General features: G+C 59.7%; 2 protein-coding genes across 6 annotated transcripts in view; one reads left to right on the forward strand and one right to left on the reverse strand.

The window, feature by feature from the left end:
• Positions 1 to 3337: 3337 nt before the first annotated feature.
• TPPP3 (tubulin polymerization promoting protein family member 3) lies at positions 3338 to 7408 on the forward strand. The gene is made up of 4 exons (XM_062007488.1): positions 3338 to 3387; positions 5075 to 5266; positions 6181 to 6334; positions 6550 to 7408. The coding sequence occupies exons 2-4, from the start codon at positions 5079 to 5081 to the stop codon at positions 6736 to 6738; spliced, it is 531 nt and encodes a 176-aa protein (XP_061863472.1). The 5' UTR covers positions 3338 to 3387; positions 5075 to 5078; the 3' UTR covers positions 6739 to 7408.
• A 9922-nt stretch (positions 7409 to 17330) lies between these two features.
• The window catches only part of PLEKHG4 (pleckstrin homology and RhoGEF domain containing G4), an 86461-nt gene continuing 77241 nt past the window's right edge, over positions 17331 to 26550 (reverse strand). For 2 of the 5 annotated variants that reach the window (XM_062007444.1, XM_062007445.1), the window contains exons 16-24: positions 25483 to 25572; positions 24936 to 25160; positions 23877 to 24047; positions 22113 to 22317; positions 20927 to 21043; positions 20576 to 20842; positions 19905 to 20101; positions 19352 to 19426; positions 17331 to 18443 (exon numbers count right to left, since the gene is read on the reverse strand). In XM_062007444.1, coding sequence (XP_061863428.1) covers positions 19385 to 19426; positions 19905 to 20101; positions 20576 to 20842; positions 20927 to 21043; positions 22113 to 22317; positions 23877 to 24047; positions 24936 to 25160; positions 25483 to 25572 — 1314 coding nt within the window. In that variant the 3' untranslated portion in view covers positions 17331 to 18443; positions 19352 to 19384. The remainder of the gene's footprint in view (positions 18444 to 19351; positions 19427 to 19904; positions 20102 to 20575; positions 20843 to 20926; positions 21044 to 22112; positions 22318 to 23876; positions 24048 to 24935; positions 25161 to 25482; positions 25573 to 26550) is intronic. The other 3 variants (XM_062007448.1, XM_062007446.1, XM_062007447.1) reach the window with 2 other exon arrangements.

Below are 26550 nucleotides of genomic sequence, written 5' to 3' on the forward strand. Positions count from 1 at the left end.
CACCACTAACCCATGGTGAAGGTGCATTATTGGGCACTCAGGAGTGAAGAGGATGAGGCTGAGATGGTTTTAGCTCCTGGGAGACCTGTTCTCTGCCCCTGATCTCTTCCCAGCCACTTTGTCCCCTTTGCAGACACTGTCTACCACATGCACATGGCATCAGGAGGCTGCTGGTACCCTCCCAGGATGGCTGCAAAAGGGACAAGCTCTCCTTCCTCTCCTCATTTCTGTCCCTTTGGGACTCCAAAGCTCATCCCTTGAGGGCTCAGGTGATGAGGGAGTTTCTGAGGAAGACTCACAGCAGAGCTGTGGGAGGAAGCACAAGGAAAGAGTCACATTAGGGTACCTCTGCAGGGGCCCTCGTGCAGCATCATCTGGCCAAGCCCACCAGAGCACTGCCTGTACCACAGCCCAAGCCCACCAGAGAGCTGGGTTAAGGTGTCAGCAGAGTCCTGATGCCTTCAGCTCCCCCTTGCTGCAGAAACACTGAGGGCTGCCATCCCTGAGCACCTTCTGCAGCACCAGCTGTCTGGGCAGGAACATGACAGGAGCAGGAGGAGGAGGCAGTGCCCTGGACTGGCTCTTTCCACAGCCAGAGGAGCAAGCAATGCATTTGCAGGGATGGTGACAGCTTTCCAGAGTCCCCTCAAATCATAAATCACAGCCCCTGGCCCCAGGCCAGCAGCTGTGCCCAGCCTGGCAGTGCCTGCTGGAGCCTTTCATCTCCAGGCCTGGCTCCTTGGGTTTCTCTTTGAAGTCAGGGGAAGCTGCCTTTGGGAAAGGATTTGGGGTGAAATCTGTTCCTGAGGCTCCATGTTTGGGATGTCCTGAGGGCATCTGAGGGGACTGCCTGGATCTGAAGCAGGGTGGAAGGAAGCTCCCAGAGCTGTATCCCCCTCCCCTCAGCCCTCTCAATGCCCTGTGGACACTCTGTTGCTGGGGTGACCAGATACATATTGCACAACCTCAGAAACACTCCTCTCTGTTTTGTAGCAACTTGCTCTGCAGCAGCAGTCCTTCCCTCCTAACCTCATCCTTCCCTCCTAACCTCATCCTTCCCTCCCAGCCTCACCCCCCGCAGCTGCAGCAGAGCCAGCCACTCATGCCTGGAGCTGGATGACTCGGGGAGCTGCGCTGTCTGTGCAGAGGCAAAGAGGGGGAGGTTGCACTGGTGCTCTCCTCAGTGCTCTGAGCTGCACCCTGGAGCTGTTGCAGCCCTCCAGGCCTCTGGGGGAAGGTGGGAGACAGGCCTGGCTTGTGCTGGCAGGGACGAGCTCAGCAGCAGGAGCTGTGTGTCACGCTGTGCTGTGAGCCTCGGTGGGTAAGTTATGTGGCTCATGAAGCTCTTTGGGGCAGGAGACAGCCTGGGAACATGCTGACCCTCACTGGAAATCAGCAGCAGGGAAAGGTCCCCCGGGAGCTGAGCACTGGACCGTGTAAATGCTCCTCCACCACATCACAGGAGCTGTGCAGCCTCCTCCTGCACCACAGGCTCTGCCCCGAGCACAGCCCCCTCCTGGCCTTCCTTTTGCATGCTGCAGGAGGAGCAGCAGGAGCTGCCCAGCACCCTGCTCTGTCCCAGCAGGGCTGTCATGGTGACAACAAATGCACAACAAACCCCAGCCCTTAGCAGCTGAAACCCAACCTGCTCAACCCGCTCCCCTGGGGCTGCTGGCCAGCCCTGGCTGGGTGCCCTCCACTTGCCCAGCTCTCCCTCTGTGCCACCTCTTGCCTCTTTGGACTCTGCAGCCCCCAGGACCAGCTGGAGCTTCTGGCAGGGGAGCTGCCAATCTGCCCAACCTCCCCTCAGCTCCTGCCTGCTGCCAGCTCTGTGTCTGTGGGCTCTTGCTGTGCCCACTGCTGCCAAGCCATGCCAGGCCTGGATGCTGCAGCAGCGTTACCTGCTCCTCCTGGAGCTGGCAGCTGGAGGGGAACCAAAGACACCTGCTTTGGTGGGGACCTGCAGGGCAAGGCTGTGCCTTCAGCAAGACATAACCACCCTCCTCACTAGGGCTGCCCCAGTGGCTGCTCTGCTCAAGGCAGAGAGCAGCCCTTCCCTGCTTTCTGTGGGGTGGGACCACTGCCCCAGGTCCCTCCTGGCCCGGCATCTGGGGGACCTGTGTGCTATGAAGGGTGGGAGGTGTGTGTGTGTGCAGACCAGAGGCCTCCTGGTGCCACTCCCTCGCTGTAGTGCCCTGGCTCTGGCTCTCTGGCCACCTCTGAGCTCTACCAGGACAAGCTGGACAAAGGAGTAGGACTTGGTGAGCTCTGCCTGGACTCTGCCATGAGCCTTGTCCAGACCTTGTAGATGAGCCTCCAGGCTTGTCCTGTCCACCCTGACTCTCCCCTCCAGGATGTGCTTGCCACAGGTTGCCACCCTGCCTCTGTCTGGGCTGGGAAACAGCAACTCCAGCCAATGGAGGGGTCCCAAGGCTGCTTCATGTGGCTTCCCAGAGTGGCCAGGAGCTGTGGCACGGCTGCAGCCTCAGACACCAGCCCTAGCACTCACCACCAGCTAAACAGTGATCCCAACTCAGGCTCCCAGGCTGGGCTGGTGCTCACCTCCAGCCTCTGCTCCTATGGTCAGTATGAGGGGGCTGCACAGGGCTTTGTCCAGAGAACAGGCACCCCTAAACCAAGAGACTGTCACTGGGGCTGTGCCCCAAAGCAAAGGGCTGGGGGTGCAAGAGCACGACTGAAACAGCCCTGGGGCAGCTCAGCCATGGGGCTGCCTGTGTCCATCCTCACCCTGCAGCCTGGGCTGGAGGGTGGGGGAGAGACCTTGTGGGGCAGAGGAAATATCTCATGGAGTGGTGATGGAGGAGCCATGGGATGTGTGTGGGGGGGTCAATAGGGTGATGGGGGGGGCATGGGGTGATGGGGGGGGTCTGTGGGGTGATGGGGAGGCCATGGGGTGATGGGGGGTCCGTGGGGTAATTGGGGGTCCGTGGTGTGATGGGGAGGCCATGGAGTGGTGGGGAGGGGTCTGTAGGGTGATGAGGGGTCCGTGGGGTGATGGAAGGGCCGTGGGATGATGAGGTGGTGGTGGGAGGGGTCTGTAGGGTGATGGAGGGAGCCGTGGGATGATGAGGGGCCCATGAGGTGGTGGTGGGAGGGGTCTGTAGGGTGATGGAGGGGGCCGTGGGATGATGAGGGGGCCATGGAGGGGGGGGGCATGGGGTGATGGGGGGTCCGTGAGGTGATGGGGGGTCCGTGTGGTGCTTGACCAGCTGCTGTCCGCGCTCCGTGTCCCCGCCCCCGGGCGCTGCCCGTCGGAGCCGCCCCGGGGCGGGGGGGGAGGGGGCGGCCCCTCCCGTCGCCACCGGCGGCGCCTTAAACAGGCGGCGGCGGCCGCGCCCCCCCCGCCGGAGCGCGCGGCGCCGGGAGGTGAGTGAGCGACCGAGCGCGGCCGGCGGAGCCGGGACCCCCCCAGCCCCCCGGGACCCCCCCGCGCCCCCCGCTCCGGCCGCTGCCCGTGCCCTGCCACCGCTGCCCCGGCATCCCCAAGCGACCCCCGGGAGGGAGGATCCCGGCTTCGTGCTGCGGCGCGGGGCGGAGGGGAGCGGGGTCCGGGGCGGCGGGGACAGGCGGGGACCAGCCCGGCAGCGGCCCGCACCGCCCCGCACCGCCCCGCGCCGCCGCTCCTCCCCGGCCGCGGTCGCCCGGCAACGCCACCGCTCCCTGGAGACAGTCGCCAGGCAGCACGGAGCCCGCTGCTCCTCTGAGCCCGCTCTCCGGCTCTCGCCACGACCCCCGGGCGCCCATCCCGCACTGTCCCCGTCCCCCGCACACCCGCGTCCCTGGGCTGATGCAGCCGCGGCCGGGAGCCTTCGCGCCCCATCCTGGCTGTGGGTGCCGAGCGCATGGCGGGGGATGCTGAGCGCAGGGCCGGGGATGCTGAGGGCAGGGCAGGGGATCCTGAGCGCAGGGCGGGGATGCTGAGCGTATGGAGGGAGATGCTGAGCTCAGAGCAAGGGGATGCTGAGCGCATGGCTGGGGATGCTGAGGGCATGGCGGGGGATGCTGAGCGCATGGTGTGGGGTTGCTGAGCGCATGGCGGGGGATGCTGAGGGTAGGGCGCGGGGATGCTGAGCGCAGGGCGGGCGACGCTGAGGGCGTGGAGGGAGGATGCTGAGCGCATGGCTCGGGGATGCTGAGCGCATGGCGGGGGATGCTGAGTGCATGGAGGGAGATGCTGAGCTCAGGGCAGGGGATGCTGAGCTCAGGGCAGGGGATGCTGAGCTCAGGGCAGGGGATGCTGAGCGCATGGCGCGGGGATGCTGAGCGCAGGGCGGGGGATGCTGAGCGTATGGAGGGAGATGCTGAGCGCAGGGCGGGGGATGCTGAGCGCATGGAGGGAGATGCTGAGCGCATGGCGCGGGGATGCTGAGCGCAGGGCGGGCGACGCTGAGGGCGTGGAGCGAGGATGCTGAGCGCAGAGCGGGGGATGCTGAGTGTATGGAGGGAGATGCTGAGCTCAGAGCAGGGGATGCTGAGCGCATGGCGCGGGGATGCTGAGGGCAGGGCGGGGGATGCTGAGCGTATGGAGGGAGATGCTGAGCGCAGGGCGGGGGATGCTGAGCGCATGGTTCGGGGATGCTGAGCGCATGGCACTGGATGCTGAGCAGGCAGGGCGAGGCTGGCGAGGCGCCGGCGGGCGGGTGCCGGGCTGGTGCGTGTGCAGCTCAGCACCGTTGCGGGGCCGCGTTTGTCCCAGCCGCGGGGGCAGGTGGCAGAGCCGGGGCGCTGCCGGGGCCGGCGGGCAGGGCAGAGGTGGGGCCGGAGGCAGCGGGACGGGTTCGCATGGCCGGAGGAAGGCGGCCGCATTGCGTCATTCCCGCAGAGCCGCTCCCGCGGGGCCGGGCCGGTCCGCTCGCTGCTCCGCTCCAGCTCCCGCAGCCGCTGGCCTCGGGGCTCGTCCCAGGCTGCCCGCAGCCCTCGCCCCGCACCCGCGGGCTCTGCCCACGCCCCGCTCCGCTGCGGTCCCTTGCTCCTGCTGCTCGTCCTGCGGAGCCGCGGCGCGCCGGGCAGCCGGAGCGCGGCGGTAACGGCCCCTGTGCCCCCCGCCCTGCAGCCCCATGGCCGGCAGCACGGAGATGGCGTCCCTGGAGGAGAGCTTCCGCAAATTCGCCATCTACGGCGACACCAAAGCCACGGGGCAAGAGATGAACGGGAAGAACTGGGCCAAGCTGTGCAAGGACTGCAAAGTCACCGACGGCAAGAGCGTCACCAGCACCGACGTGGACATCGTCTTCTCCAAGGTGAAGTAAGTGACTGGGCTCTCTGGGGCTCTGGGGGTGGCCCTGGGGCTCCTGGGGAGCTGTGTGCCCAGGCTGTCTGTTGCAGGACCATCCTGCCCTGTGACATCCTGCCTGCAGGGACGGGGGAGGTGGGGATCGTGGGTTGTGGGGCAGAGACTGTGCCCCTGAGCCCACTCCCTGGTGCTGAGGCTCTGCCAGGTTCCCATCGAGCAAGAAAGTGTCCCAGGGGTGTCCTGTGTGATGCTCACACCTGAGCTTGGGGAGGTCTCTGTCCTTGGAGGACACAGGGGCAATTGAAGAGCCAAAGGCACCTCAGACTACTTTTGGGGTCCCCGAGGACCTGATGCTTCACATCAGGGTGCAGGAGCAAGGATGCAGGGAGAACCTACTCCTTCCACAGCCTGGGCAACCCCTTGTTCCTTGGTGGGGCTGGGAGAGGCTGAGCACTGGGAGGTTCTTGGTGCACTGGGAGGTGGTTGATGTGCTGCCCTGGAGCTGAGGACCAGGCACTCGTGGGAGAGATGCTCTGTGCACATCCTTCCAGATTTGACCAAAGACTGATGCCTGCCAGGGGAGGGAGGGAGGGTGCTGGGCATCCCAGGCAGGCTGGGAGCAGTGGGAATGGACGTGTGTCCTTTCCTGCCACCAGCAGCCAAGCCCCAGGACCTTCCATGCAGGGGTGAGGTTTTGGCACCAGCAACTTTAACATGTGGCTGAAAAGCTCCTGGAGCTCAGCACCAACTGTGCCCAGCCTGATCCCTTCGGCTGGGGCTGCCCTGGCTGCAGCTGCACTTCAGAGGTGGGCCAGGGGCCTGAGGCCGATGCAGGATGACCTGGGGGGGTCTCCTTGGTGCAGCTCATCGTGCTGCAGCCCTGTTTGAACTTGAAGACTGCCAGCAGCCTGGGTTTGTGCTTGCAGAGGGAAGACAGCCCGTGTCATCAACTACGAGGAGTTCAAGAGGGCGCTGGAGGAGCTGGCACCCAAGAGGTTTAAGGACAAGAGCAAAGAGGAGGCATTCGAAGCCATCTGCGAGCTGGTGGCAGGGAAGGAGCCCATTAACGTGGGTGTCACGGTGAGTGAGGAGCCCTGGGGGTGGTGGGGAGGAGAGACTGGAGCTCTGCCCACAGTGCAAACGCCCTCTGGGAGCCCTGAGCGAGCTGAGGAGGTTGCTTAGGTGCGGTGAGCACAGAGGGCACCACGGGGCGTTGGGTGGGTGCCGGGAGCTCGTGTGGGGCGAGGGCTGAAGGGGATGAGGCACATTCTTTCCTCCTTGTCTCCCTACTGCAGAAAGCCAAGGCCGTGGGGGCCGTGGAGAGGCTGACAGACACCTCCAAGTACACGGGGTCACACAAGGAACGCTTCGACGAGAGCGGCAAGGGCAAGGGCAGGAGCGGCCGCGAGAACATCGTGGACACCAGTGGCTACGTCAGTGCCTACAAGAACGCTGGCACCTACGATGCCAAAGTGAAGAAGTAGGGAGGGGGAGCCCTGGCACCCACTGCCACGGCCCCAGGGCCGCTGCTCCGGGCAGTTTGGGTCGTTGCCCGGGGATGTGGGGCCTGGGAGGCTGCGCTGGGGCAGCCCCGGGCTGGGGGGGGATGTGCTGGTGTGAGTGGGAGAGTCACTGGGCTGAGTGCTCTGCCCCAACACGGTGTCTGTGCTTCCCCTGCGCTGTCTCCCAGCTCCTCCTGCACCTCTCCTGAGCCTCCCCACTGCTGGCAGCACCTGCCCTACTAACAGCATCGCTCCTCAGGGTTCCCCTGCCCCGCTGGCACCCAAACCTTCCCTACCTCAGCCCCAGCTTTCGGGGCACTGTCCCTGCCAGTCCCACCAGAGACTGTGCCTGCAGCCCCCCCCCCAGAGATCTGCCTTACCCCCCCCCCCAGGTACCCCACAGCCACCCCCTCCCCTGCCCGTGCTCACCCAGCCCCGTGGGAGCCTCAGACCCCACAGTGCCATCAGTGCCAGTGCAGCCGGGCTGCTCCTGCCCCAGCCCCAGGGTACACCCCAGGGAATCTCACCATTGCCTGCTCACCCACAGCAGCCTCCCACCTGCACCTCTGTGACCTCCCACCACCCTTGTGACCCCCAAATGCTGCAGCCCCACGCTGTGACCGGCTCTGCAATAAAGCCCCGTCCGCACTGACCCCCCGGCTCTGGTTGTGTCCAGCGGGCACGGGCAGTGAGAGCCCTGGCTGGCTGTGCCACCATGGCTGGCTGTGCCACCACGGGTGGCTGTGCCACCACGGGCAGGCGCGCTGCGGGCTCGGCGCTGGCCGCCGGGGCGGTTTTGGCAGCTGCCGGGTGGCCCCGAGTTGCCAGAGCAACCGCAGGCACACAAACAGCGAGCGAGCGAGCGCCTGGCTCCCCGTCCTGCTCTGTTTGCAACCAAACACACGAGCTCCTGGTAACGATCCCTGGGAACAGGCTGAGCTCCAGGCTGGGACCGCAGCGCTGGGACTGGACGGGATGGGAGGGGAGGGGATGGGATGGGAGGGGATGGGAGGAGATGGGAGGGGATGGGAGGAGATGGGAGGAGATGGGAGGGGATGGGAGGAGATGGGAGGAGATGGGAGGGGATGTGACAGGATGGGATGGGATGGGATAGGATGGGATGGGAGGGGATGGGATGGGAGGGGATGGAATGAGATGGGATGGGATGGGATGGGATGGGATGGGATGGGAGGGGATGGGGCAGGATGGTTACTCTGCCATGTGCTCAGGTGCATGAGGCTGTGTGCAGGCACTGCTGCCTCCATGCCAGGCATGAGCAGAGCCTGGGTGGCAGTGCCAGGGTGGCAGTGACAAGCTTTCCAGCTAGATACACCCTCCACTGTGCTGATCTGCTCAGAGCTGGGCTCCCAAAATCACCCACAGGGGTTATTTGTGAGGTGCTGAGCTGTGCTGGCACTGCCCATGCTACAGGGGATGTGCTGGGGCTATGCAGGTGGTGTGGGCAGGATGGGTCCCTGCCAGCCTGCAGCATCACTCCTGCACCCCAGCCAACTGCCTTTTCACCCACAGGAGGTGCAGGAGCTTGTCTTCTGGGCTGGTTTCAGCCTCACCCCCAGTGAGGGCTGGGGGGCTGTCAGGCCTCCTGTTGGGATTTGTGGCTGGCTGTGCCTCTAAAGGCTCTTTCTGAGAATGAAAAGTTGTTGCTAGGGGGAGAGGGGCATTAACCCTTTGCCTATCTGCAAAAAACAAGGTGCAAAATGCCCAGGGGAGGCTGTGATGTGTTGCCTCATGTCTGTGGAAGGTGCCATCCACAGCCACAGCCTTGGCACGGGCTTTGCCAAGGATGTTTTGTGTTGAGGTGAGCAGACCAGGCCCTGTGGGACTCAGCCCATGCCTGGCCCTGGCCCTGGGCAGCACCCAGTGATGGAGCAAAGCTGGGTACCCACGTCAAGGCAGCTCTGAAGGGGAGTTGTGGGTGCTGACCTGCTTTTGATACTGAGAAATCAAGACTGGGAAGGGGATTTCTGCCTGGTTTTGAGCTTGTAGGTGTAAGAGAGCAGCTCAGCACATCCAGCAGCAAAGGCATTGGGAGCAGCCATCCTTCCTCCTCCTGCCTCTGCCCTGAGGCTGGGCACCACAGCAGCTCAGCTCTCTGCCTGGCAGCTGCTGAACAGCCCCAGTTTGTGAGCCTGCAAGGAGGGCAGATGGCTCCTCACTTGGAGATACCTCCCAGTTCATCAGGAGGTGAGGGCACCTGAGCCCTGCAGCTCTGGCTGTGGAGCAGCTGGGGCAGGGGCTGCAGGACCTGGCTGCCATGGCCAAGCCCTGCCAAGGCTGGCTGCATCTGTATCTGAATCCTGAATGGAATCCTGAGTCCTGAATGGAATCCTGAGTGAGTCCTGAAGTGCAGCAGCTTCTCTGCAGCCTGCAAAGCCATGGCAGAGGTCAGGCAGTGGCCAGTGACCACACTCCATCCAGCCTAAAGGTACTCTTTACCTACTCCAGCTCCTCTTCAAGCTCTCCAACCCTTGTTCCACAGCTCACATGGGACTTTCCACCTCCATGCTGGTCCCTGTGTGAGGACAGGGCTGTATGGTGAGGCTGGCAGTGGCCAGGCCACTCTGGTCTGATGTCTCTGTCCTGCTGAAACAGCCCCAGAATTAGTGCTGGCAGAGAGCCAGCAGTGTCTAATGGCTGCAAAGTGCCCAAGATCAACCCCAAAGGCAGGCAGTCTTCCCCCAAAGTCTGGGGGCATCCCAACCCCAGCTGGATGAGCTCCTGTGTGCCCTGCTCTAGGTGGTGCTGCTCTGGCAGGGGGGTGGCACTGGATGAGCTTTGGAGGTCCCTTCCAGCCCTTGAGGTTCTGTGATGCTGTGAAACAGCTTCCTGGGAACAAGGTGATGTTGATTTGACCTCATTAGCACTTACAAGTACTTAAAAGGTGGGTGTCAGGAGGATGGGGCAGCACTGTGCTCTGTGGTGGCACAGGAGGAGCAAGTCCTTTGGTGCTGAGGTGAGGGAGCCCTGGCCCAGGCTGCCCAGGGAGGGTGTGGAGGCTCCTTCCTTGGAGGGCTTCAAACCCCACCTGGACACGTTCCTGTGTGACCTGATCTAGGTGGGAGCTGCTTCTGCAGGGGGTTGGGCTGGATGAGCTCTAAAGGTCCCTTCCAACCCCCACCATTGTGTGATTCCAAAGGACATGGATTCATTCTTAGAAGAGCAGGACTGTGGATGCCAGCAAGGTCCAACACTTTCTGTCCCTGTGGAGCAGCACCAGGAAGAGCTCAGAGATGCTGTTCCAAACCAGCCCTCTACAGTGCAGATCCCTGGTCTCAGGCCAGGCCAAACAGCTTCTCTCCTGCCCTGCCTTCCTCAGTACTTTTCCATTTCCCTGCTGGGCTGATGGACAACGTTTTCCAACACACACACTGAGGCTGCAGATCACGTTCAGACAAGCCTGGGAGAGCAGATTCCAGCCTGACAGGTCAGAGACTGTCCCAGGGGTGTACACCCAAACCTGGGAGCAGCATTGCTCAACCTGGCAGCCAGTACCCTCAGATGCTGGTTTGGCCACCAGTGTCACACACACACACACAGTCCCTGGCTGCCAGCTCCCTGCTGTGCTGGAGGATTGACTGAGAACCCATTTAGAGGAAATCCAATTAGCTAAATGACCATCTTCCCAGCATGGCCAGGGACTCAGAGAAAATGTCATTATGCAGGAGACAGCCCCATTTTTCATTACTACAATAAGTGTGGCAGAGGGGAAGGAACAGAGGGGGAAGATGGAAGCAAGAAGATGCAGAGACAAACAGCTCCAACAAGAAAGCAGCTTTTAATCAAGCTTTAGATGCACCACACAACATGAACTGAGCACAACCCAGGTGTGATGGCTGCTTGCTTCCCATGGCAGAGGACAAGTGCATCATCTCTGTGAGCTGCAGTGCTGCCCAGAGCCGTGTGCTGGGGGTACCCAGGTGGATGTTCTCAGTGGGGATGAGCTCTTGGCTCAGGTGCTTTCCTCAGGGGGGTGTTGTGAGCAGCCTGGCTGCTCCCTCCTGTCAGCTGCTGCAGCAGGGTGGCCTAAAGGGCTGGGCAGGATCCCAGCAGGACAACAAAGGGTGAGTATGCATTCAGGAGAAGGGAGCCTGCTCTGAGAGGTTTCCACTGGTTTGTTTCCCACTGAAATCCATTGATTTAGCCAGACCCAGAGCCCAAAGTCTGTATCTTGGAGCTCTGTATTTCAAGATGACTGCTCCCACAGCTGTGACTCATGTTAAGGCTTGATGCATGTCTCACACTGATTAATAACTGATAACAGATGATATCAAGCTCTCTGAGTGGTTTCTAAGACAACTGGAAGCACACCAGTGCACTCTGGTTGCAAAAGGCAAATCTCCTGTCTCTTGTTTTGACCTGAGATGCTTTTTCTGCAAGGAGACTTTGGTCAGACCCAGAACACTCCTGACTCCCCTCCCACTGACCTGACACTGTCATACCTTGGCTTAAAACCCTCTAATGGCTTCCAGCCTCCCAAAGTGTGTGATCAGAGCTAATGATCACAGAGAGCTGGTCACAGGGCAGTGCTTGAGCTGCCTATTTGCCACTAGTTTAGGGGCACTACCAGAAGCAAACATGACTGCTCAGAGATGCTTCCCAGGTGCTGCACATGTCTTTGGGCTGTGGTTTTATGTTTGACTCAATACATTTAACTCATGAGAGGATGAGAGGAGATGAGCTCAGGCTGCCCCAGGGGAGGTTGAGGTTGGAGCTGAGGCAGAACTGTTTCCCTGAGAGGGATGTGAGCCCCTGTGCCAGGCTGCCCAGGGAGCTGGGGGAGTGCCCAGCCCTGGAGGGATCCCAAAGCCCTGGAGCTGAGGTGCTGAGGCTGTGGGTCAGTGCTGGGCTGGGCAGGGTGAGGGGAGGGCTGGACTGCAGCAGCTTCAAGGGCTTTAACCCAAATGAGTCTCTATGCTCACACTGCAGCCTGTCACAGATCCCAACCCCTTCACTGCCTCCATCTGTGCCCCTGCACCCTTCCTCAGGTGCAGAAATTGGACCAGCTTGGCCCAGAGGATGATCCAGAGCATGACAAGTGCTGCTGGAAGTGTTGCTATGGAGTGGACAGACCCAGATCTTTCCAGGGTTGGACATGGGGCAAAATCAGTAGGAGCAGGATGGTGAAGGTGGGCAGAGGGGTCTTTGCTGTTTGCTTGTTCTCCTGGGAACCAGGAGAGGCCCCCAGGCAGCTGCAGGAAGGGTGATGGCAGGTCAAAACAGCTGAACACTGGTAAAACAAGACACAGGCATGGTGTGAACACAGGAGCTGTCTGACAACAGAGCTGTGAGCTGCCAGTGGGCTCCTGCTGTCCAGGGGGGACAATGGTCACCAGCTGAGTGGTTATACACTGGTTATTGATCAGTGGCATCAGGAAATGATCCTTGTGTCTCATTGTTCAGAAAGCAAGGGAGGAGAGCAGAGAAACTGGCAGCTTCCAAATCAAACCCCTGCCTCAGCAGCAGCCTCCAAAGTGCTCCTTAAGCAAGCCATTAGATACAGGCATCTTCTGGCCAGCTGAGACTTCCAGTAACAGCCCCCAGAGCTGCTAATGGGTGAGGTGAGTGTTAAAGAGGTCTCACCCCCTTGCTGAGGTGTGGCACAGTGCTGGAGTGCAGCCCTTCTCTTACACAGTTATTTATAGATCAGCAGTTCATTCATTAACCATTTTTGTATGGGTGTCATTCATCTGCTAACACAGGCAACCATCCTGCCTTCATGCCAATGCACTTCTTGTTTCAGTGCTGGCCTCATGCACAGAGTAATCCTAAAAGCATGAACCAGCACTCCCATTTCCTTCCCTACAGCCTCCCTCACATCATGTCCCTTAGCAAAGCTGCTGTGCTGATGGTGAGGCAAGTAAGGAGCCCTCCCATTGCAGCCTCCCTTGGCTTTCCCCACTCCCTGGGTCTTGCTCCTCACCTGTTTCCTATTTTACCTGAGAAAAAAAAGACACCAACAGCATCTAATTAACAACCTGTGTCGTGTTACCATCGTGCTAATTGGCTTGGAAAGAAATTGTGGCCCTGGGCTGGCCTTTAAGGGCCCCTTGAAGGGGGAGTTTGCCCTTGTTTGGGAGCTTTCTTGGTCCTGAGGCTGTTGTGGAGGTCTCAGAACCCTCAAGTGCTGGTGAAGTAGGTGCTGGGGTATCTGCTGGTGAAGGGGTTTTCCAGGCTCCCTGTCTGCAGCCCTGCCAGCTCTGTGCCAAAGGAGCAGCAGCCTCTGTTGGTAAGTAGAGGAGGGAGTTTCTATGGGGTTTTGTCACCAGGTGTACAAGCAGTGCTGGGTGTTTCACTGAGGAGCTTTGTTCCTGAGTCACTCCTGAAGCTGGGATTTGCTCTTTTGTTTGTTTTTGCTTGTTTGTTTGGTTTGGCTTTTCCCCTGTTGAGTGACCCTGCAGTTTAGCTCAGTCCCTGCAGGGATGTGCTGCTGCTCCTCATGCCCATGGGTGTCTCACCCCAGCATGGGAAGGTGAGCCAAAACCAGCCATGCTTGGCTACACTTCATGCTGTTGACTTGCCAAGTCAAATGTGGTGTGAAGTCAGGATGCCCTTTAACCTTCCCTTGTGCCCCTAGGACTGGACTGCAAGGGAGGAAGCTCAGGAGGAAGGCTTAATGCTAAAGCCCCTGGGAAAGCCACTGTTTCCAGTAACAACAGAGGCAATGCCACATCAGACCAAGGTCTGCACCTAAAGATCCCTTCTTTGTATTCCCCAGACTTGTCCTCTTGAGTTCTGTGGTCAGTTGTCTCATTTACTGGGTCAAGTAAGACGTTCTCCCCTTTGCTGGTGCTTCTGCAGGGCCAGTGCAGAGCAGACACACACAGGGGCAGCTGATCCTGGCTCCTACCTGCAGTAACCTTCATGGCTGGAACTTGTGTTTGATCTGAAACCTCTGAGACAGTAAAACCAGCATCCCTTTGGTGGTGCTTTACATGCTTTGTGGGTTTCACTGGAGTTTGTAGGACGAGGGCTACTCAAGATCTCTGAGTAAACACTCTCAGCACGCTTGTGTTTTACAGTGGTGGTGACAACAGGCTCACCTCTGGCTGTTTGGTAACTTGCTGGCTCACAAAGGCTCAATTAATCCATGTCTTGGAGATGGGAATTTTATGGAGTGAGTGAGGATCTGTGAGGAATTTGCCTTCTCTGGCCTCAGCCACCAAGGTGGGCACTAACCCCCTGCAGACCCTGCTGTGGGGAGAGACCTTCCAAAGCAGGGAGGGAAAGGTGGTGATGACAGTCCCAGTCCCAGCATCCTTGGGCTGTGAGAGCAGCCTCTGCTCTGGCCTTAAACCTAGAATTATTACAGTTGGGAAGGACCTTTAAGATGATTGAGTCCAGCCACTAGCCCAACTCTCTGTGACAGAGCCTTGGTGTGTGCCCACCATCAACCCAACTGCCCACAGCCCCCCCTGCCCCATCCCTGGAGCCCCCAGCACCCCCCCCACCTGTGTGTCCCCAGGCCTCATCGCTCCCATCTGTCCCAACCACTTTGTGACCAGGGAGTGCAGACATCAACCCCTTTGCCCTGACCAAGCACAAGCTTCGTGGTTCAGACTTCACTTGTGGGACCCTCAAAGTGCTTCCTGTGGTTGGTTTGCAAACCTGGAGGCTGCTTTAGTAGGAGTGACCCAGCTTCCACTTTCCTGCACCCTCCAGGGCCCACAGCTTGTTCCCTTCACTAAGGAAGGAGGAATCTTTCCCCTGCACCAGAAATCTGCTCTCACTGTGTTCTCATTTCTGTAGCACCCAGAGCTTCTAATCCCTGGGGATGGGCAGAAGCTTTTGGCACCTTCTAAACTTTCCAAGACTTGCAAAACTGGGTGGGGGGTTTATTGCCAGTTGAATTTAAGTAAGGAGAGTGGCTCCAGGTACTGCTTTGCTCTTACAGAGCTGGGTGTAAGGGGGGCAAACAAAGGGGTTTGGTCAGATGGGTGTTCAAGGGCAGGGACAGCACCAGCTGGCTCATCAGGCTGCAAAGTCATACAACAGTTTGGGATGGAAGGACCTCAAAAGGTCATCTAGTCCAGCTGAGAGCAGGAACATCTCAGAGCCTGATCCAGGCTGGTTTGGAGGTTTCTATGGATGGGGCATCTACCACTTCTCTGGGCAGCCTGTGCCAGGGCCTCACCACCCTCCCTGTGAAACAATCTCCTCCTAGATCTTGTCTAAACTGACTCTCTCTTAGTTTAAAACCATTACCCCTTGCCCCATCACAACAGGCCCTACTTCCAAGTCTGTCCCTGTCCTTTTTAAGCTGCAAAAGGTCTCCCCAGAGCCTTCTCTTGTCCAGGCTGAAAACCCCCAACTCTCTCAGCCTGTGCTCACAGGAGAGGGGCTGCAGCCCCTTGTCCCAGCTCTGGACTCGCTCACACCCTTCAGATATACCTCAGGGCTGGAGGCAGCACTGCAGGGGGGGGTCTCACCTGAGTGGAGTAGAGGGGCAGAATCCCCTCCCTCAACCTGCTGCCCACCCTGCTTGGGCTACAGCCCAGGACAGGGGTATTTAGTTTGGAAAGCCTGAGAAGCTGAGATGAACACCATGATGTGCTGATAAGGAATGAGATGTGTTCTCTCTGTCTTCTCCTGAGTCGTTTTTGGTCCCAGCAGTGATGGAAATGTATTTGAAAAGCAGATGGCTTGCAGGCTGACATTGCCTCCTGGACAGGTGAATGAAATGGGTGATGTGCCACAAACCCCCTACAACATGGGCCACCAAACCCAGTCATCTGAGGGGAAGGATGCCAAATGCAAGGATCCTGGTTGTCACCTCAGCAGTGGGAGTTTTGGCCCCTGTGTGTGGTGAAAAGAACAGAAAAAGTCTTGCCAAACTGGAAACAATGATTTAAACCAACAAACCCAACCTCTCCAGGATGGAATTCAAAAGCAGCAAGTGAAAGGCACAAAGCAGCAGCTGAGGGTTGGTCAAAATGCTCCCTCTGCCCCCTCTGCCGGCGTCCCGGGGCTGATGCTGAACATCCATGTGAAAGGCTGCGTGGGGAAGGGATGGAGGAGCAGAGGGTGGCTGGACAGGGCTTCTCCCTCCTCACAACGCCCCCCCCCAGCTGTTGGGCAGCCACATCTGCAGCCCTGAGGCAGCTCAGAACAGCAGTGTGCTGAGGACATGGTGCTTCGGAGCTGAGGACATGGTGCTTTGGAGCTGTGGCTTCTTGCAGCACGTTCCCTGGGGCTGAAGCTCCTGCCACTGACCTCTCCATGTTACAGCTCCTCAGCAGCAGGTTTTGGTTCCCCTCAGGCCTCAAAGCTCTTGTTTGTTGGGCAAAACACTCTCAGTGCAGGCTGATGTGGTGGATTTTTAGCACTTTTACCTCTTTCCCAGAGAAGTGTTTTCATTCCACCAGTACAACCAGCACTGGTTGCTTTCATGGCAGCAGCAAAGGCACAGGGAGGCCGACAGCAGGCACTGCAGTGCCATCTGTGCAGGCAGAGTGAGCGACTGGGAGTGGGTCTGGGCATGGGGGGCAGCTGCTTTAGCTCCAGCTTTTGTTGCAAGGAGGCCAAGGGCAGCCTGGCTGGGATCAGCACTGGGGGGGCAGCAGGAGCAGGGCAGTGCCTGTGCCCCTGTGCTGGGCCCTGGGAGGCTGCAGCTCCAGGGCTGTGTCAGTGCTGGGCCCCTCACTCACTGCCACAGGGACACTGAGGGGCTGCAGCGTGGCCAGAGCCGGGCACAGAGCTGAGGAAGGGGCTGGAGCACAAGGGGCTGAGGGAATGGGGGTGTTGAGCCTGGAGAAGAGGCTGAGGGGAGCCAGGAGCCCTCTCTGACACTCCCTGACAGGAGGCTGCAGGGAGCTGGGGGGTCAGGCTCTGCTCCCCAGTAACAAGTGTCAAGAGGAAAGGGGCTCAGGCTGCCCCAGGGGAGGTTGAGGTTGGAGCTGAGGCAGAGCTGTTTCCCTGAGAGGGGTGTGAGCCCCTGTGCCAGGCTGCCCAGGGAGCTGGGGGGGTGCCCAGCCCTGGAGGGATCCCAAAGCCCTGGAGCTGAGGTGCTGAGGGCTGTGGGTCAGTGCTGGGCTGGGCAGGGTGAGGGCAGGGCTGGGACTGCAGCAGCTTCAGGGGCTTTCCCAGCCCAAATGAGTCTCTGCTTCTCTGGCACTGCAAGGCAGGGGGCTACTGTCCCAGGGAAAAAAAGCCCCTGTTTCATATCCTGTGAAAGACCCCCCCAGACTGAGCCCTGTGGGGGGTCCCTGCAGCAGCCCCAGTGCTCCATCACCTGTGGGTGCTGTGTGAGGTGCTGTTTTCTGGTGGGGGTGAAGGGGGGATGCACACCTCAGCTGCCTGGGGCAGGAAAGGCCTCTGCTGAGGCTCAGCCCTTGGTTCCCTCTGGATGCTGACTCAGGGAGTGTTGCAGCAGGTGCCTATTTTAAGGCTGTTTTGGAACCCCAGCACGTGGCTGTTGCTGCTTTCAAAGCTGTGCAGCTCAGAGCTGACACCTCACCCCCTCAGAGCCTTTCACTCCCCTCCTCCCACTCCCCAGGACCCCCAACCCCCCCCCCCCCCCCCCTGCACAAACCCAGGCAGGATGCAAACACAACCCATACAAAGAAAATAACCTTTATTAGACAAACCAATCCAACCCTGCAACAAGTGTGCCAGGTAAACAGTACTGAAGGTTGTTCCAGCAATGCAGAAACCTTTGAGACTGAGAAACTCAGCCAGTTTCATGTTCCTCTTGTTGCATCAGTATATTCTCCCCTCCTTGTGCCCTGAGCTAGTGCTGGCCTCACAGCCCCACAACCTTGCCCTGACCTCCCCCATCTTCCCTGGGCAACTGCTTCCCACACACTTGGGGACAAAGGTGGCAAACTGGGCTCTCTGTGCTGTCTGGGAGAAAGAGAACGAGGTTTAAAACCCACCCAGCTCCTTACCAATAAACAAGTGTTTGCTGTGGGGTGCAGGATGGCCCCTGGGCTGCACATCAAGGGGCAGTGGCTTGGGGAGGAGACCACAGCTCCTGCTCCCTCCTCTTCCTCAGGCTGGACGTGGCTGTATAAACCGAGCCTGGCTGCTCTCCACCCCCGCAGGGCCGGCTCTCAGCCGCCCCCCGCCCCCAAAGCTCCTCCCAGGGCTCGTTCCCCCCGCCCCGCTGCCCGGGGTGAGTGGAGGAAGGCGGAGGAGCTGAGCCAAGCTGAGCTCTGCAGGGCCCCTGTGAAGAACCAACTCACTGGACCAAGGACGTTGCTTTATTCAAACTGAAGCGTTAAGCCAGGAAAATAAATTACTGCTACGGCAGCCGTGCTCGGGAGGGAGCAAACTGCACCTGGAGCTCCGGGGCAGTCCAACCCTTCTCTTTAAATACCTCGGGGTTGTGCCCTTCCACAACCTCTATCAAATGTGCAGCTTAAAGAGCAAACAGGGACAGAGGCACTGGTAACAAAAAGCTGTACAGCTCAGAGCTTTGAAAACAACCCTTTTCCCCCTCCCCACCCTGCTGTGTTAATTAATGACTCACAAACACAAGGAACAGCCCAGCTCCCAGGCAGCAGCAGCCCTGGAGGGGGCAGAGCCCTGCCCCAGGCACAGAGTGGCCTTGGGGCTGCTTCAAACACCCTGAAAAGGTAGCAAATAAAGGATTCTTCCTGCTTGAAGATCGTGTCCTCCTGCTGCTCAGAAGCCTGGGGGCTCCAGGGAGTCTGAAATGGGCATCAAACCTGGAACACAGCACCAGGCAAAGGGTTAGAGCAGCCTGTGCTGCCCTGGGCAGCAGCTCTTTGGGGCAATGCTGCCAAAAGCACCTTTGTCAGGGCTCCTCCACCCCAAGGTGGGCAAAGAAGAGTTTCCCTGGGAGAGCCTGGCAGGAGCAGCACAGCTTCCTCCCATCATGAGCCTGCACCTCACCCAGAGCCCAGCAAACCCCACTGCTGCAGTGGCTGCTTCTAAAGCCTGGTCTGTGCCCCCTCAGGGGGGTTTGGACCCTCACAGGGGGCCTGGGCCAGCTCTGTTTGGCTGGTGGCAGCCCCCTGGCCCAGCCCCAGCCACTGCAGGCAAGGGGAGCTCAGCCCCCAGCACAGGGCAAAGCTGAGTGTGAGGGGATGGGACTTTCCAGGAAGCCCCTGTGGCTGTGAGTCCTGCCAGGGCTGGGCATCACCTCCACAGCACCTGCCCTGTGCTCACACCAGCACCCTCCAGGAGCAGCACCCCCGTGTGAGCCAGGCAGTGCCTCTGCCTGGTGAGGTTCAAAAGAAGCTGCAGGATAAATCCAGCTGGAGAGAACACTTTGGACTCCCTGAGGCTGTTCAGAGGGACCCAGAGCAGGATTGTGGCAAACAGTCACAAGAAACAGGTTAGTGGTTAGACAGCAGGGCAGCAGCCAGAGGGAAGCAGCTCATGTGAACACAGAGCCTGAGGCAGTGCTGCAGCCTCTCCCCCAAAAGCCATTTTGCTCAGTTGATTTCTGCTTCTTCAGGCCAGGGAGGCACCTGACCTGAGCCTCACAGGAATGTGAGTGGAAAACACTTCCCAGTGAGCAGCAGAGGGGGAGGTTGTCCTGAGTCAGAGCCACTGCCAAACCTGGCCAGCAGGCAGAGTTGCCAGAAAATGCCCTTCAGGGGCTACTTACAACAACTCCATCTCCTTAGGCCGTGCGAGGGGCTCACACTATTGTCGAGGGACTTATGGTGACCTGGCCTGCCTTCTGCAGAGGAGAGAAGCCACATTAGTACAGGGTTAGAGGCCAACAGCGTCAGGCCACGCATCCAGCAGGCTGGGAAGGGGCTGGGAGCTCTTGGGAACATAAAGAGGAGACACACAAACATCTCTGAGGGGCTGCTCCACCTCACTGCTCTCCCTAAAAGGCCCCACACCTGCCAGGACAGGAGCTGGGGGTGGCTGCAGCTCAGCTCCATGCAGCCCAGGAGGGGGGGGTGTGCTCAGCCCACGGCAGTGCTGGGGCTCCCACGTGCTGCCTCCACAGGGCAGGGCCCCACTGCCACCCCCAGCCCCAAAGCAGCACCTCCAGTGCCCCCCAGCCCCAAAGCAGCTCCTCCAGTGCCCCCCAGCCCTAAAGCAGCACCTCCAGTGCCCCCCAGCCCCTGAGAGGCAGCGCCTTGAGCCCTGGAGGCAGCTGGAAGAAGAGGCAGAGTGAGGAGAGTCCCTGTGCAGCTCACACTTACTGCTGAGATGTACTGGCTGTTTGGGAACCTGGGCTTCTCCCTCCCAGCAGGGCAGTGCTGTGGGGCCAGGGGCATGCAGGGGGCAGAGCCCATGTCTTCACAGAAGCTCTCCTGCGGGACGCTGGACACGCAGCCGCTGTCGGAGCCGCTGGAGCCGCTGCCTGACATGCAGTGGGATGACTCCGAGCTCTCTGTGGCTGGGGGAGGAGAGGAAGGTCACTCACAGGGCCTGGGATGGGCCCACATGGGCTGTGGCACACACACTTGATCACGTATTTGCTCACAGAGGCACTGGCCACACACGCTCACAGATCAGCCACACTCTGGCCTGGGTCTCTTGAAAGGCAAAAACCCCAGGAAGTACAGCAAAGGATGCTGGAGGTGGTAGGGACTGGCCAGTGAGGTTTACACAGGGGAAAGCCAAGGGCTCCCTGGAGCAGGCTGCTGAGAGCAAGGGACAGAGCCCCTGGAGCCAGAGACACGAGCGCCAGTCTCCAAGGCCACAACAGCAGCCCCAGCGTAAGGCACACGGCCTGTCACAGGGATCTGGGGGGTGCTTTAACCCCCACATCTGAGCCCCACGAAGGTGGGGTGGAAGGACAGGGCCCTTGGGCAGCCAGCCTGGGACTGCTGTGGGCTCAGGGAGCGAGGCTGGGGGCCGTGGCACTTACTGAGGGAGGGCTGGCTGCTCGTCTCGTGCTCCAGCTCGTCTTCCTCGATGCAGGTGCCGATGTCGAAGGGGCGGCTGGGGGTCAGGACGCCCGGCAGCAGAGCCTGGTCCAGGTACATGTGGAGGTTGAGGGGTCCCAGGAGGGAGGAGGAGGAGGAAGGGCTGTAGGCAGCAGCGGGGGCAGCAGCGGAGAGCTGAGCCTGAGTCCTCTTGTAAGGGTTGGAATGGTCAAACAGCGACACGGCGATGGACGCCCTGGTCCTGGCACCTGCCACAAAACACAGCCCAGGGCCCTGAGCACAGGCCCTGCCCAGCCCAGGAGGGGCCAGGGGGCAGCAGGGCTGGCACCCACCTCTGCCCTTCATGATGTAATCGATAGCGCGGTCGTTGATGGCCGCCTCGCTGGGTTTGATGTCCAGGAAGGGCTTGTTGCCCACACCCATGGAGACCATCTCCTGCATACGGATCTCTGCAGAGGAAGAGACCCACAGCCACACCATGAGCCTGACCAGACCCTCCCCACAGGCACCAGTGCAGGCCCAAAGCCAGAGTGCTCCTAAGCCAGGCTGCTCCCCAACCACTGGTGTGAGGTCTGCTCCTCCCGGGCCTGAGCAGGCTCCAGCCAAGCAACCATGCCCTGCTCCAGCCAAGCAGCTCAGTGCCATGCCTCCTGCAAGAGCTGTGCCAAGCAGCAAGCCTGGGGTGGTGAGGGGAGCCTCGGGCAGGCTGGCTCAGGCAGCAGTGTTCCAGACCCCAGGCAGCAGTGGCCCAGAGGAGATCACACACAGAGGTGAGTGTTCCAGGGCCCAGGCAGCAGTGGCCCAGAGGAGATCACACACAGAGGTGAGTGTTCCAGGGCCCAGGCAGCAGTGGCCCAGAGGAGATCACACACAGAGGTGTTTCAGGGCCCATGCAGCAGTGGCCCAGAGGAGATCACACACAGAGGTGAGTGTTCCAGGACCCAGGCAGCAGTGGCCCAGAGATCACACACAGAGGTGTTTCAGAGCCCATGCAGCACTGGCCCAGAGGAGATCACACACAGAGGTGAGTGTTCCAGGACCCAGGCAGCAGTGGCCCAGAGGAGATCACACACAGAGGTGAGTGTTCCAGGACCCAGGCAGCAGTGGCCCAGAGGAGATCACACACAGAGGTGAGTGTTCCAGGACCCAGGCAGCACTGGCCCAGAGGAGATCACACACAGAGGTGAGTGTTCCAGGGCCCAGGCAGCAGTGGCCCAGAGGAGATCACACACAGAGGTGAGTGTTCCAGGGCCCAGGCAGCAGTGGCCCAGAGGAGATCACACACAGAGGTGTTTCAGGGCCACAGCCTGCACTCATGGGGCAGGGAGCCCTCTGCCCCTATCTCCTCTTTCTCTCCCAGAGTCTGGGCAGCTGCCTAGAGTCACACAGCTTGGACTGGTGAGGTTCAGGGTGGCTGAGGGGCAGGGAAGAGCCGTGCCTGGCCAAGCCCATGCTGGCACAAGCTGCGCAGAGCTGCCTGCTCCCAGGCTGCAGCCCCTGCTGACAGGGCTCCCGCACCTTCTGTGCCCAGGGAGGGAATCACACCTTTGTTGCGGGCTGCCTGCTGCCACAGCAGCTTGGCAATGTCGCTGGTCCAGGCCTGCTTGGTGTCAGCTGAGCTGGCCTGCAGGATGTACGTGTCGCTGGACTTGCGCCGCCGGAACCAGATCTCGAAGCGCAGGCCACTGTCGCCAGAGTTCTCGGTCAGGCCGATGTCTGCGGTCTGTGGGACCAGAGCAAAGTGTCACCTGGGGCTGCACCAGCCACAGAAATGGGCAGTGCTGCCTGCACCCTGAGCCAGGGCTGAGAGGGGACACACAGAGACAGAGACACACACACAGAGACAGAGACACACACACAGAGACACACAGACAGAGACACACACACAGACAGAGACACACAGACAGAGACACACACAGAGACACACACAGAGACACACACACAGACAGAGACACACACACAGACAGAGACACACACACAGACAGAGACACACACACAGAGACACACACACAGACAGAGACACACACACAGACAGAGACACACACACAGAGACACACACACAGACAGAGACACACACACAGACAGAGACACACACACAGACAGAGACACACACACAGACACACACAGAGACACACACAGAGACAGAGACACACAGACAGAGACACACAGACAGAGACACACAGACAGAGACACACAGACAGAGACACACAGACAGAGACACACAGACAGAGACACACAGACAGAGACACACAGACAGAGACACACAGACAGAGACACACAGACAGAGACACACAGACAGAGACACACAGACAGAGACACAGACAGAGACACACACAGAGACACACACAGAGACACACACAGAGACACACACAGAGACACACACAGAGACACACACAGAGACACACACAGAGACACACACACAGAGACACACACACAGAGACACACACACAGAGACACACACACAGACACACACACAGACACACACACAGACACACACACAGACACACACACAGACACACACACAGACACACACACAGACACACACACAGACACACACACAGACACACACACAGACACACACACAGACAGACACAGAGACAGACACAGAGACAGACACAGACAGACACAGACAGACACAGACAGACACAGACAGACACAGACAGACACAGACAGACACAGACAGACACAGACAGAGACACAGACAGAGACAGAGACACAGAGACACACACACAGAGACACACACACAGAGACACACACACAGAGACACACACACAGAGACACACACACAGACAGAGACACACACACAGACAGAGACACACACACAGACAGAGACACACACACAGACAGAGACACACACACAGACAGAGACACACACACAGACAGAGACACACACACAGACAGAGACACACACACAGACAGAGACACACACACAGAGACAGACAGAGACAGACACACACACACAGAGACAGACACACACACACAGAGACAGACAGACACACACAGAGACAGACACACACAGAGACAGACACACACAGAGACAGACACACAGACACAGAGACACACACACATAGACAACCGCACTTGTCCCCCTCCTCACACCACCTTGGCCCCACATCTCACAGCACAGAGGGCCCCAGCCATTCATGTGCCACATCCCAGCCTCACTGCCCAGCTTGGAGAAGGCCCAGCAGGGGCAGCCCAGCCCTGCTGCTGAAGGCGTTCCCGAGCCACGTGTGCCATGGGGGAACCAGGCACAGGCAGGGGCTGCAGGGCTGCCCTCACCTTGAAGGAACGCTTGTAGATGTACACGTCAAAGCCCCCCTCGATCCTCTTGGGCTTGCTGAACAGGATCAGGTCCTCAAAGAGGAAGACGTGGCGCTGGCACTTCCTGCGGCCCAGCCAGATGGTGAACTCGTCCTGCCTCACCAGCTGCCCCTGCTCCTTCAGGTTCACCTGCACACAGAGAGCTGTAAGAGCCTGGCACGACCAGCTCTGGGCAGTCCCACGCCAGGGCCTGGGGAGCACAGTCCCACGTGGCTGTGGCCCAGGTGGGGAAGATGTGGCAGCTACCTGTCATCTCAGGAGGGCTCCTGAAGGGGCAGGGGTGCCTGGCACTGCTAGTGCCACACCAGCCTGAGGCAAGGGCTCAGGGGAGAGCTGCACCCTTCTCCTAAGCAGAACCCCCAGATGACTCGTGTCAGCCTGTGCACATCTCCTTCCTTGGAGGGCTTCAAGACCTGCCTGGACACGTTCCTGTGTGATCTGATCTAGGTGGGACCTGCTTTGGCAAGGGATTTGGACTGGATGGTCTCTAAAGCTCCCCTCAACCCCCCCTATTCTATGATTCTATGAGAAACCTCTGGGGTGGCAACTGGAGGCAGCAGCCAGAGCTTTCTGTTGGAGGAAAGGAATCCCACCAAAGTGCCAGGAGCACATCTGGGTCACGAGGCCGGTCTTGTGAAGAACACCCAGGTGGGTGTTCTTCCTGCCTCACATCCCCCCTCCTGCAGTGCTGCACTTCACACACCTCTCCAAGTCCCACCTAGCTCATTTTGGCCTGCCCCTGGCATCAGGATCAGTTTGAATTCCTCCTGCCTCACCCTTCTTATCACCAGCCCCAAAAAGAGATGGAAGGATCCAAGGCAGGACAGTCCCTGCAAGGGCTGCCGGGCTGTCTGATGCCACCAGCAAGCAGCTCACCCAGCTCCAGTAACAGAGCAGAGCAGGGAGCTCAGTGCTCCTGGGGGCTCCAGGGAAGGCTCAGTGGACCCTCCAAGGACCCAAAGGCAGGGGAGGGGAAGCAGCGTGGTGGGAGCGCGGCGGGGGCGCGCAGGGACGTACGTCGCAGTCGCGGATGGCGTCCATGGCCAGCAGGTCGTTCCCGTGGCGCAGCTGGAACTTCACCATCTCCTCAGCCGCACGCAGGTAGCCCAGCTCCTGCTCCTGGGCCTCGCTGCACTCCTTGATCAAGTCCTTGAGGAGCAGGGCGTATTTGCTCATCCGCTGGATGGGTTTCAGCAGGTAGGAGGCCAGGTCCATCTTATCCCCAAGCTGCACCTGCTTGAACTGAGAAATGCGGCAGAGTGAAGGCAGCAGCTTGCCAGGGAGGGTCCCGTGCCCCCAGGCGGGCCCTGACACCCACAGCCCTCCTGAGTGGGTACTCTGTGTGCTCTGCAGGGAAATGCAAGGCCATAGGACCAATGCTGTTGGATCCTTTCTGAGCACTCGCTGCGTCTCTGCCCCTGTCCCTCCACACAGGCCTGTGCAGAGAGCTGTGCTGGGAAAGCAGAGGCAGTGCTGAGCCTGCCTCACGCAGGAAAGCTGGGCTTGTTTGACACACACACACACCCCCCCCAAAGGCACTCACGAGGCAGGCAGTGGAGTTTACCTTGAAGAAGGTGTTCCCATGGCTGGCCAGCAGCGAGTCTGACTTGGGCTTGTTCTTGCTGTACAGTGCATACATCCCAAACTGGTCCTTCTGCAAGAGACAACCCCGTGTGAGCCCCACACCCCCGGACAGCCCTTCCCAGGGGGCTGCTCTGGAACCTCTGCCTCTCCCAGGCTGCACCACAGCCTCCTGGGACACCAGCAATGGCTTTGCTTCAAGCTCATTAAGAGCCAGGGAATGCTCTTGTCTTCCTGTTCCTATAGCAGATAGGGCTTTGTAATCTCCTGTCCTGTTACCCCTTGCCTCCTACACACCCAACAGACACCATGCAGCAAACATGCATCCCTGCCTCTCCCCAGCAGCCCTTCTCAGGGAGAGCAGCAGGTCTGCACCTCAGTCATTCCACAGAAGACAGGGCAGGGGGTGTCCCTGCAGAAGCAGGGAGGCTTGAAGGAGCAGACATTTTGCTTCCTTGGAAGCATCTCTCAGTAGCAAACAGCCACATGAAAGGCAGAGTATGTGCTGCTGCCTGGCCTCAGCCTCACAGAGCCATCCCAGCTCAACCTAGCACATGAGCTGGCAGAGGACAAACCAAGCCAGCACAGGGTAGTCCTCCTCCTCCTCCCAAAGAGCCACACACAAGTGAGGAGCCAGAGCCACAGGTGCTGCTGGGCACAGGAGCTGAGCAGGTGTGAAGGATCTCGACAGGCTGAGAGTTGGGCAGAGGAACCTCCTGGGGTTCTACAAGGACAAGTGCAGAGTCCTGCAGCTGGGGAGGAACAACCCTGTGCACCAGCACAGGCTGGGGGTGACCTGCTGGGGAGCAGCTCTGCAGAGAGAGACCTGGGAGTGCTGGGTGATAATAAACTAGACATGAGCATCAATGTGCCCTCGTGGGCAAGAAGCCAATGGCAGCCTGGGGGCATCTGAGTGTGGCCAGCAGGTCAAGGGAGGTTCTGCTCCTCCTCTGCTCTGCCCTGCTGAGGCCTCATCTGGAGTCCTGTGTCCAGTTCTGGGCTCCCCAGCTCCAGAGGGACAGGGAACTGCTGCAGAGAGGCCAGGGCAGGG

Source organism: Colius striatus, chromosome 14, assembly GCF_028858725.1.
Source record: "Colius striatus isolate bColStr4 chromosome 14, bColStr4.1.hap1, whole genome shotgun sequence".
In the NCBI taxonomy this organism is placed as follows: domain Eukaryota; kingdom Metazoa; phylum Chordata; class Aves; order Coliiformes; family Coliidae; genus Colius; species Colius striatus.